We start from the raw sequence: 12,146 nt of genomic DNA, 5'->3' as shown, positions 1-12,146 counted from the left end.
CTCTCCAGAGGCAAGCCAAGTACTCAGAGAATAAGCTGAAATGCACAAAAGCTCGGAATGACTATTTGTTGAACCTGGCAGCAACAAATGCAGTTGTGGCAAAATATTACATCCATGATGTCTCTGATATGATCGATGTAAGTATGCGCTCGCTCCGGCACATGTGTTTGTTTACATGTCACAGCTGGAATTTTCTGAGGTTGATTTAACTCTGCAGCGCTGTCGCTTTCCTCACCATCTGTCCCTGCGTCTCACTCACTCACTCTCAGCCTGTTAGCTGTTTGTTCTCAAGCTGCTCGGTTGGCCCAAGTCAAAGTTGCTTCTTTTTTTCCCGTACACACAAATTTCTGAATAATGAAGTGAACACTGGCAGGCTGCCAAGTGACTGCTGGTGGATATTTTGTACATGATTTTAATTTCAAGGGTCTCACTCGTGGTATATCAGTGTAATCTGTAATATTTTTATGCTGCTTTTAACTGCGTTTAACTGTCACCTGGGAAAACAAAAAGAGACCCAGCACTCTGGCTGTCTTTGTGTTGCCTGTCCTTCGATGGGTCTGAGAAGAGGAACTAGCTCCAGATGCTATAAGTACTTCATGAAAAAGTCAATTCATAATATTTCTTAGTGACTCAAAAGTAGAGATTTCCTTATGATAATTTTTTTTTGCCTCTTTAGTTGTGTGACCCCAGATAAACTACATCAAACACTTGAGGATGTCAGTGTTATTCAAATTTTGAATCTGCTTTCCAGTCCTTTTATGTTCGGAGGTCGCTGGGATGTGGGATTGTGCATGGAGACGTGAAGCTAGACAATGAGGTCGGTGGTGGTCTCCCAGCCCCAGGTGACCTGCCAGCCCCCCCTTTCAGACAATCCAGAACAGAATAAGATCAAGCTTTTGTTGGCTGACTCATAAAAGATCATCTGAAATGTTCTGAGTGTGTTCTAGAGATGGACACCTATGTTAACATTCGTCCTTTGCTGGGGTTCATCTTTTTTTCGTACTCTTTGGGGAGTCATGTGTCATTGTCATTGCACACATTGTTGCCTTTTTTGCGACCTGAACAACTCATGTCTTGCTACTAATGTGCAACACTTATCAACTCTATGCTCTGTTTATTAAATGCAATAATAACATCCATCAGGAATGTATATGAATATATATTTACTTCAGTTTTATTTTTTCTCTTCTGTTTCATTTTGTATTGAGATGTGTTTTATTATTGATTGCTGGTGAGTGAATAAGAAATTCAACTCATCTCTTGGCCTGTTTTTTAGTTAAAAGAAGCAAATTGGTTGATGGTAGCCATTTTAATTTCAGAAGAAGGGACTCCACCAATTCCATGCACCCTTTTACCTCCAAATGATTGTACATGATAACTGATAAGTGTGGCTACCCCTCATTCTTCCTTGCTGCTTGTCAGATTTCCATCAAAGAGGCTGTCACCTGTTAATCTGTTGACCTGTTTCTTCCTGTCCTTGTGATCTGATTGACACTTTTTTCCCTCTAAGGCCAGACAGCCTCCCCCACCACACCAAATCAGCACGATCAAACCTGGTCCAAGATGATCTTTTTTGTATTTAACAAACTGTAGTTTGGTTAGAAAGCGGTCAGAAAAAATACCTGTCCCGAGGTGAACCTTCGACCCCTGCTGCTTCATGCTTAGGCTCTAATTCCAGCTGTATCAGACAAATGCCTGTGCTGTAGTAATTAAGTCATTTCCTGCATCCATGAAGTGGCGCTTGAGAACACCTATTTACTGTGTATTATGTTGCTGTACATCATGTGAAAACATCACAATGTAATTTGGATGTTCATGATGCCAGGTACACTTCCCTGTAACCATAAGGTGGCAGTAGGATTGATCTGCCCTAAAATGTAACCCATGCTGCACCCCTCCATCAAGTTTAGTGAAAAGCCATCCATCTATCCATCCATTTTCTTCCACTCATCCTGTTAAGGGTCATGGGGGGGGGTGGAGTCTATCCCAGCAGCTTTCGGGCGAGAGGCAGGGTTCACCCTGGACAGGTCACCAGTCCATCACAGGGCCAACACATAGAGACAGACAACCATTCACACTCACAGTCACACCTACGGTCAATTTAGAGTATCAATCAGCCTCATCCTCTCTTGATGTCTTTGGACTGTGGGAGGAAGCTGGAGTACCAGAGAGAACCCACACAGGAACAGGGAGAACATGGAGACTCCACACAGGAAGATCCTGTGCTTGAGCTGGGGCTTGAACCCAGAACCGTCTTGCAGTGAGGCGACAGTGCTAACCACTGCACCGCCGTGCCGCCCAGTTTAGTGAAAATCTACCACATATTTTTGTATGGACATACAAACAAAGGCAATAGCCCCTGGAAACATCTCTTCCCTGATGGACAGCAGCTAAATGTTTTAGGTTGCGTGTTGGGATGGTGGTATATTGATGGTAAGTGGGCATATTTGGACCCTGATCCCTGCTCATTCCGCCTCTCTTGGCTGCTTTGGTGAACCCACCATCTGGAGACTGAAAAGTTCATTTCATCCTGAACCCTTCTGTGGGGCAGGGAATGTGACTGTGAGCATGACTAGTTTGGCAGCTACTAGCAGGGCAAAGGTTCACTACTACTCACCAATCACCGTACGCAGATGTTCACACAGCAGGAAGTCACTTTTGATTGTGAGCATCCGTGACTTTAAACTACTGATTTGTATGTAATACTGATATAAAATGCTTTAATTTATAGCATTTTATTAGACAGAATTGGGCAGAATAAAGAGTAAAACTTACTAAAACGAAAGGAAAAAAAATGCAGCTAATGCAAATTATGATACCCCACCCCCATTCCATCCAACATCTGCTCCATGACTTCTCTCCATTCACTCTTTTCAGTCTTAAGTCAACTGTGCCACTTTGAGACTTGTGCAGGAAAGTAAAGAGGCTGCTTCTTCAGCGGTAAAGACCACTAAAGAGCATTTATTTAGTGATTCACAGAGTTGTCACCCGCTAAACCATCTTCCTACCATCCTCGGCTTAATTAGGTTAGTTCATGCAGCTCCGTGTGATGAGGCTCTATGATTATCCCTGGCGTCCTGCTGTGCAAGCTCCTGTAAGTGTCTGAACTCTACCTCTAAAAAAGCAACCTGTAGCGAGACTTAATTTGGGATTTAGTCCGTGAACTAGGTCTCAACATGAAGGGAGATGCTGAATTTTAATAGCCCACATTCCCTGATACATTCATTTAAAATTGCCAAATTAACTGCTCAACAAACCAGGTTGGACTGGCCTTTGCCAGTATGTACTGTATGTGTGTGTATTCCCAGTATACACATCTATAAAGTGTTTTCTTTCCAGGTCATTTATTAGCTGTTTTATCTCCACAGTGCTGTGATCTGGGCTACCATGCTAGTTTGGCACGCACCCTCCGCACCTACTTATCTGCAGAGTACAACTTGGAGACATCTCGCCACGAGGGACTTGACATCATTGAGAACGCGGTGGACAACCTGGACTCTCGCAGTGACAAGCACAAGATCATGGATATGCATAACCAGGTGTTCTGTCCTCCGATGCGCTTTGAGTACCTGCCACACATGGGAGATGAGGTGAGATGCTGTCAGAGCTGCAGGTCACAGAGGAGAAAATGCTTGATTTCATATCATATGTAACTCTGAGTGAAACGGGAAAGAAATGATGTTGAGAGGAACTGAATTGACACAAAACATAATGATACAATGCCTTGTGTATAATATTGAGCTGTCACAGATCCCACTTTCCTAAACATGAATAAATATAAGCCATCGGGCCTCTCATCACATTATTTGGGGGAGGGGGCAACAACCAAGGACACACCGACGTGCCATTTTTGCTCGCTAATTAATATATCTAAGTTTAGAGACATACTGCTAAATTGATTGATTGACAGGTGTATGGGTCATATTCTGCTTTACTGGAAGAAAAAGAAATTATTGAATTGGATTTGGCTAGAGAGACACACAAAAAAAGTAGATTTTGGGCACGTTTTTTAAAATACATGTTTGAAAAGGTAATTGATGTCACCAAAGATCTGACCTAAAAGGGTTAAAAAGCCGTCGTGTGTGTGTGTGTGTGTGTGTGTGTGTGTGTGTTCCTGCTTCTCCTCAGGTGTGCCAGGTGAGCGCCCAACAACCCGTCCAGACTGAGCTCTTGATGCGCTACCACCAACTGCAGTCTCGCTTAACAACACTCAAGATTGAGAATGAGGAGGTGAGGATTTATGATGGCCTCGTGTCTGACCAGCTGCCCCCCCCCCCCAAAAAAGACAAAAAAAACCCCACAAAATTACAGAGAGCCCTGTCTCCTTTTCCCTGGAGCCAAGGAGGAGGTCCACATCACCATCTGTTCTCATTGCAGTGACTCTCCAGTGACCCTTGCTCTGCAGGAGCTGGGAATATATTAAGCATATTGTCATAGTGCCAGTGTTGTGTTTTCTGGGAAGTTAGATATGAAATTGTCTATTGTTGTGCTGAAGAGAGGGCTTTTTCATGAAAAGCTGCAGACACAAAGATGCACATGGAGGCGGTAATGACCACAGCCCATTAGCCTTGCATGTGTGATGGCTCTGCCTCCTCCCTTTCTCCCTGTGTCAGGAGTTCTAGAGGAAAATGGAGGAGCCGTGCCAATACCAGAAATTAACTTTATCAATCTCTGCCCCAAACAAAAAAAACAAAACAACCTTCATCTTAGCCCCTCAGGTTTTTCCTTTCACTTCCATCCAAGGTCTATTGCTCAGAGGTCAGTTTTCTTTGATATAAACGTGCCAGTGCTGTGAATCACTCACTCTCACCCTTGAAAATGTCATCAGTTACTACATTCTGTCAGGCCTCGAATAAATTGTCCTTTTTTTCCTATTAAAGGGAAAATATGGCCGAGACTGCAAGCTTCATTTGTCATGTCTTTACTATATTCTCCCCATCTGTGCAGGTGAGAAAGACCTTGGATGCCACCATGCAAACTCTGCAGGACATGCTGACGGTGGAGGACTTTGACGTTTCAGACGCCTTCCAACACAGCCGCTCCACCGAATCCATTAAATCTGTGGCCTCCGAGTCCTACATGAGCAAGCTAAACGTAGCCAAGAGGAGGGCCAACCAACAGGAGACGGAGATATTCTACTTTTCAGTGAGTTCATGTCCATTTGGTCATAAATTTTGTCATAACAGTAATGTAAGAACTGTCAATTATATAAAAATATTATTTTTCATATAATGTAATAAATTATTCAGTTATTTGCTGGTTTAAAATATTGGTATGTAATGCCAAGAAGAATGGATAATGTAATTACATCACCTCATTAAAGTTTTATACATCGCCCATAAATCATCACACATCCATTCTCCTACTCAAACTTGATTATATACATTCTTAATAAATTTCATGTTCTTTTAATATGTTTTTTAATGTTCTCTCCGTGTGTTAAATCACTTTGAGCTGCAATTATTTGTGTGAAAGGTGCTACACAAATTAAATTTCTATGAATAATAGTAATACATTTTAACATTATTGCTCCTGCTTATAATTTCATGTGCTATATGAAAAGTTGTATTTCTTATTACTGTGAATGTACAGTTCCTTCAATTTTTTTGCTGCTCCATTTGTACCTGATCAGTTTGGTGATAAGCAGCCAATAATGTATGAATTGATGACATATGTGCTGAAGTGAATTGAATCAATGATGATTTGAGTGGCGTTGCCTCATCTGATTGCGCTCATATTATGCTGGATTATTGCTGCTCTTCAACCATTGTTTTCCTTAATCCCTAGAAATTCAAGGAGTACCTGAACGGTAGTAACCTCATCATTAAGCTGCAGGCCAAGCATGACTTACTGAAACAGACTCTGGGCGAAGGTAAGAATCTCCAGATGTGTTGTTTAATGGTACCTGACCTACTGTAGAATGTCATCCCTGTAATCGTGGCAGCTCTGTTCTTGTGATTTATTCAGGGGGAAACCAACTATGATCCATCTGTTCTGAGACATTCATTCCCTTTTCTACTTATCTCCACTGGTTAAAAGAATGATGTAATTAGTCTCTACACGGAATAGCCACAGGGATTGTTTCCATCGCTAGAAAAAAAAGGGGTTCTCTTGGCCCTTCCCCTTCCCATGGGTGTGTTGGTCTTCTCAGCCGTTGAACAGTCAATCAATCAGCAGGATCAGGCTCAGATCCATCTCTGCAGCTGCTCCTGCATCAGGCACCAGCAGCTGACGCCTCACATGCTACATGGAATCGCGGCGTCTCCCCAGATTTATCTGCCCAACATACATTTGTTTAACTCCTAATAATGTATGTCTTCCATGTTTGTGCTCTCAAGATCTCAAACCAACTGTGACAATGGTGATAATTCTCATCAGTCTCTGTTTGTTTATGTCTGTGGTGGAGCAGCATACAGGGTGGCATATGGCATCTCCAGGTACACCCACATTTAATTATTTAGATGATCAATTAGGGCTGCTCATTAGCTTGCAGCTTTTTACCGAAACTGTGTATGTATTTGTACAGAGGGGTACAAGGGGTTACTGTTGAGTAGCACATGGCGTTTACATCTTGCTGCATGTATTAATAAAAGGTCCTGCATCACTGCCTTGATAGAGGAGACATCAACAGAGTCAATTAGAGGGAAATCAGTGTTGACTTTTTGAGTAATTTTGGGGTCGGTTGCTTAGAGGTGGACGAGGTTGTCAGTGGGATGATGTCTGCTGTTCTTCCTTCACATGAATGCTCCAGAGACTTTGCCCCATCTGCCTGAACGATGTGTTGAGAAATGGGTTCGCCTTCCGCTCTGTCTGTCCATTGTTAGACGGGGTAAAGAAGCGATGTTAGAATACCCCCGTGCCATTGTTGTCTTTCTTTGTGCATTGACTCCCCTCCAGCTGATAGTCACTGGCAGACACACTGAAGGAACACCACATTTTCAAATCTACTGCCTGTTTTATGATTTAAAAAAAAAAGGTTTTACAGCATTACAAAGTGCTTCACACTTTAAAAGAGACAGCATAATAATGAAACAGCCAGACCTAATAAAAGGAGAAAAAAATTTAAACAATTCATGATTAAAAACAATAAATAAAAGACTAAGGATATAACAAAAAAGGCTTTTGATAATGTGTAGCCTGTGTATATTACCACAAGCAGAAAAATACACTTTTTCACGGAGTAAATCAGTCAAAAATAGTGAAGCAGAGGTTCATTATTTACATGTATGTGACTAATATGTGCGTGTGTGTTTGAATGATAACAAAAGGCTCAGTGAGCCAGCACAGACATTACTCACCACTGATAGACCCCCCCCCCCCCCACACACACACACACACACTCACACACTCACACACATACCCTGCAGCCTCCAGCCCCTTTTCTTTCCTCTGAGAGCAGGCCTGTACCCCACTGTGTCCTCTGGCTCCCCTGAGACTCTGCCTCTCTGTGCAGTGGATGGTGTTAGCACTGCTCCATTCATTCATCCCTCCCTCAATAGTCACGTTGTCTCTCCCCTCAGCAGACATATTATCCAGCAGGGTTCTACAATATGTACCATAAAAGCAGCGATCTATAACACTTCCCACATGTTTGTTTTTCTCCACAGGGGAAAGAGCTGAATGTGGAACTACAAGGTAAGACGGGTTTGGTTCGGTTTCTAAGCATCTGTGCACTTGGAGAATTGTCTCAGTCAGAGAGACAGGAACACAAAAGCACACAAACAGGAGGATGTAATTTATATTTAACAATCTTACATGTTCGTGGTTAAAACTGTTAGAATAAATGTGACTATCTAAAATAATGTAAAGTTTGTATAAACATGCACGAACAGGCCATGTTTTTTTCCCTTTCCAAAATTGAAACAGTCGGTTGTCCGCATTGCGAACTCGGTTCCTGCCATGGAGGATGTGTCTGAAAATTAAATCACATTCATTTTTGTGTAGTGCAGCGTTTTTTTTTTATTAGCATATATACGGTATTACTCTTGGAAATCCACATGTAAGATAATTGTATTTCCTCTGAAGGATTATGAGTTTTATCAGGACCCAGATGTCTCTTTGAGGAAGTGTGTTTGGAGGCAAAGTAAATTATTGTTGGACAACATGAACATGGTGGGCAGGATTTGTTATTCATTCATATTTTCAGGAAATCAAAAAAAGTATTTTATTGAAATCCAGTCACTTTTTTTTGCAGCTCAAGCTCTCAGAAACATCCTGTTTACACATTTGAATTTAAATACACTGACTGCTCTCAATACCTCCATATTTTTTTAAATTTTCGATCAACCTTTTTTCCTCAAAACAGGATTTTTTTCACTCTACTAGCTTTTTAAGCTAATTTTTCATTCTGTAATTGAGCCTTTCGGTTTGGTTGTGGAGTTTCACAGAATATGGTGTGTCTGTTCCTTTTGTCCATCATTTCCTAGGCCCCCCACCCTTCCCCCTAAACCACAGAAAATGCGGAAGCCTAGGCCACGCTCCGTCTATAACCATAAGCTGTTTAACGGCAATTTGGAGACCTTCATCAAGGTACCCTCTGGTGGTGGTGGTGTATGACTGAGCAGCCCTGTGGATCAGAAGGGCATCCAGAGCCTTCGCTCTCATTCTCTTCCTCACTTTGGCCTTCTGTTGGTCCCTCTTCCAGCTGCCCTTGATCATGATATAACGCCTTTGTTTAACCTCTAATCCTCCTCCTCCTCCTCCCCTCTGTGGTTCTGCTGGTGCAGACAGAGAAGCAGTCAGCTGTCTCTCTATCCCCCTCCAGAACAATTTACTATCAGCAGCTTTCTTTCTAAATCCAGTCAGTTTTTGGAAAGGCAGCAGTGGGTCTGCTTTGCCCTTCACTGCACCCAGTCCTGACTGCATCTGTGTAGCTTCCCTACTGCCAGTCCTGAGCTTAGCCTTCTTTAACCTGCAGAGGGATCATTCTTCATCTGTGCTTGTCTAACTCTGTGCTTCTCTGCCTCTTCCTCTGCTACGCTGTGCTTTGCTGCTTTTTTCAGAGGAAGAAGGAATGCCCGTACCCGCATCCAGGTACCTCTGCTGTTAGAGAGCTTAACGTCTGACTCAAGATGCACTTCAATTAATAATAGTAACAAGTTTAATTTCTGCTGCCTCCACTTCCCTCCTGTTGGATTTGTGACAGGTCATGAATAAATGTTTTTTTGTTTTATTCTGCTAATGAGGTTTGCACCATTTAATGTTTGTGAGTCAGTTTCTATTTTCTTCCTGATGTGGTTTGATGGAGCATTTTACTGCTTGTCTTGACTGCATGTTCTTGTAAACACTTTTTCTAAACAACAATATGTCTTAGTCCTTTTGTTTTGGGAGACATCCCTTCTTATTTTCACATTGTCTGGTTTCAGGATTCAGGTCAACCCATTCCACTGGTAGTTGAAAGCTGTGTCAGATACATCAATCTCTATGGTAAGGCTCACATCATCTACTTCTGAATAAAAAAAGCAATCTGTCAGGTGTTGGAAAACTCCCCCAGCCTCTTAAGAAGGGACTGCAGCTATTTCACGAGGCAATCTATTTCCACAAATAGCTGCCGGCGAGTACTTGCTGACCCGCGTTGCTCTCCACCTCAGTTTTCTGTGGTGCTCAGCTGCATGCAAGAGGTTTGACAAGCTAATAACAATAGATCACACACCGAGAGTTTCGAAAGTCCCGTTGGTCTTTGTGTAGTCCGTTATAACTCCTCCCTGTCTACCTTCACATCTGTCTTCGAGCTCATTGCTGTAGCCTGCAGGCCTTTCCCCTGGATCTGGACCTAATGAAACTCCAGAAAACTGATTAGGAGCCCTCTAACTGAAAACACATGCTGCAGCCTCACTGAGGGGCCCTCTCCTAGAAAAAAACCCAACAAAAAGCATCTCCCTTTATGACTAGATTACATTTCCTGCTCTGTTTTATGTTTCCAGTAGGCTTTCATGAAGTTGGCACTGGTGTTTGGAGATAATGGTTTACGTGCTGTTTTCTACAGATTCTGGATTGTGTTTCTTTCAGGGCTGCAGCAGCAAGGTATATTCCGTGTGCCGGGGTCACAGGTGGAGGTCAATGATATTAAAAATTCTTTTGAGAGAGGTGAGACATTTAAATCATGTCACCCCCCAAAAAAAGAAGGATGAAAGCTTGTGAAATCTCAGCACTGAAGTCATACTTGTTTTCACTGATCAGGTGAAGATCCCTTGATAGATGACCAGAATGAGCATGACATCAACTCAGTGGCTGGAGTCCTGAAGCTGTATTTCAGAGGACTGGAGAACCCGCTGTTTCCAAAGGAGCGTTTCCTGGACTTCATCTCTACCATTAGTGAGTCATAGAATAAAACCTATGCTTACATTTGACAGTAAAAGAGACAAAAAGAGAGTTGAAGTAGTTTTGAAATGAAGAATGTTTCAATGGTAAACTAGAATTCTGAGACAAAATTATTTTGACTTTTTCCCCTCATATTTATGACTTTTTAATCTGACTATTAGGACTAAGGTGGTGTGGTGGTTAGCAGTGTTTACTCACGGCAAGAGGGTTCTTGGTTTGAATCCACCAATTGGCCAACGTGCATGTTCTCCCTGTGTCAGCCGGCTTCCTCCCATATTTTAAATTTCACACTCGTTAGGTTGATTAGTGACTCTAAACCACCCGTAGGTGTGAATGTGAGTGGTTGTCTGTCTCTATGTGGCCCTGCGATGGGCTGGCGACCTGTCCTGGGTGTACCTCTTATCTTACTCAGCCCCCTCGCGACCCTAAAACAGGTTAAGCGGTTAATAATGGATATTTATACAATTAATTTTTTTAAATTTTACTGGCTGAAATGGGTTTTCATGCCGTTGGGAGTGGACTGGTGAGAGAGAGAGAGAGAGAGAGAGAGAGAGAAAGAGAGGCATGCAGTATGCAGCGCATGGAAGCAATCTTCACACCACTTCTCTCTTGCTATTAAACAGGAAGTCAGTAGGAAAAGCTCGAGGGTCACATCAGCCTGACATGTGCAACTCCACCACAGAATCATTCCTCCATTATTTCTGATAGTTTCATCGCTCAGTGCCCCTCAGCGAGGGTGGTGGTGGTGGTGGGGGGCATCTATTAATGTGTCAAATAGCAGATTTAAGTTTCTCCAGTGCTGTAGGCTCACTGGATCAATTTACAGTGCTTGGAGATTTGTATTACATTTTAGCGGTCATTATATGCTAGGATCCCTGTTTGTTTTGTCACTCTATAACATATTCATCGGTGTTGTCTGTCTATCTTCTGTGTTTCAGAGCTGGAGTCTGGAGCAGAGAGAGCCCATCATATCCAGCAGATTATTGTGACTCTTCCTCGGACCATCATAATCGTCATGAGATACCTTTTTGCTTTCCTAAATCAGTGAGTTTGTACTGTTTATGTCTTAAGCAACTGATTCTGATGTATACTGAGGAGTATGTAGAGACCAGCTTGACTTACGCGTAACAGTCACTTCAAGGTAAGCCATGCTGAATCAGGCAGAGACTGGAGGTACCACCCTACTATTATATGTCATATTATAATATGTCTGTGTGGACTTTATAGCTTGTTTCTGCTGCCTCTGAGTGGCCAAAAATTGGCATTGCAGATTTACCATGAAAGAAAATCTGAAATCATTTATAATGAACTGAAGTGCAGACTTTTTCATTCCAATTTGACCGACAGATCTTTTCACCCATGAATTAATATAGAAACAGTGAGGCGTTGTTTACATTAATTACATTCATACGCAAACTATAACACAGATCTCATCCTTCAGTCTCTCGCAGTACAGTGATGAGAACATGATGGACCCATACAACTTGGCTATCTGCTTCGGTCCCACCCTGATGCCCATCCCAGACGGCCAGGACCCCGTAGCGTGTCAGGCACATGTTAACGAGGTCATCAAGACCATCATCATACACAATGAAGTCATCTTTCCCAGTCATCGTGAGCTGGATGGACCAGTATATGAAAAGTGCATGACTGGGGGTGAGGAGTACTGGTGAGTGGAGCTTGGATAACTCAGTTTAACGGGGAAAAGTTAATAATATTGTTTATGACTCACTAATGGTTGATCACAATTTAATCAAACCAAATGATCAAATAACTTAAATCCTTCGTTAGTTTGAACATGGTATTACAACAAGGCGCCATCTCGA

The 12,146-nt window shown here is 42.4% G+C and overlaps 1 protein-coding gene across 2 annotated transcripts in view; it reads left to right on the top strand.

The window, feature by feature from the left end:
• The window catches only part of srgap3 (SLIT-ROBO Rho GTPase activating protein 3), a 56,873-nt gene that overhangs the window by 35,781 nt on the left and 8,946 nt on the right, over positions 1-12,146 (top strand). Inside the window, exons 6-17 of one of the 2 annotated variants that reach the window (XM_086199262.1) lie at positions 9-137; positions 3,369-3,590; positions 4,129-4,230; positions 4,948-5,145; positions 5,788-5,872; positions 7,608-7,635; positions 8,427-8,529; positions 9,366-9,426; positions 10,009-10,086; positions 10,180-10,314; positions 11,259-11,364; positions 11,762-11,989. In XM_086199262.1, the coding sequence (XP_086055388.1) occupies positions 9-137; positions 3,369-3,590; positions 4,129-4,230; positions 4,948-5,145; positions 5,788-5,872; positions 7,608-7,635; positions 8,427-8,529; positions 9,366-9,426; positions 10,009-10,086; positions 10,180-10,314; positions 11,259-11,364; positions 11,762-11,989 (1,475 nt within the window). Of the gene's footprint in view, positions 1-8; positions 138-3,368; positions 3,591-4,128; positions 4,231-4,947; positions 5,146-5,787; positions 5,873-7,607; positions 7,636-8,426; positions 8,530-9,002; positions 9,034-9,365; positions 9,427-10,008; positions 10,087-10,179; positions 10,315-11,258; positions 11,365-11,761; positions 11,990-12,146 lie in introns of both variants that reach the window. The other variant, XM_086199263.1, reaches the window with a different exon arrangement.

Source organism: Aulostomus chinensis, chromosome 3 (assembly GCF_037954235.1).
Source record: "Aulostomus chinensis isolate RoL2024-O1b breed Wild chromosome 3, RoL_Achi_v1.0, whole genome shotgun sequence".
Taxonomy (NCBI): domain Eukaryota; kingdom Metazoa; phylum Chordata; class Actinopteri; order Syngnathiformes; family Aulostomidae; genus Aulostomus; species Aulostomus chinensis.
Note: the sequence above shows the minus strand (reverse complement) of the source record. Positions and strands in the feature narration are given on the sequence as shown.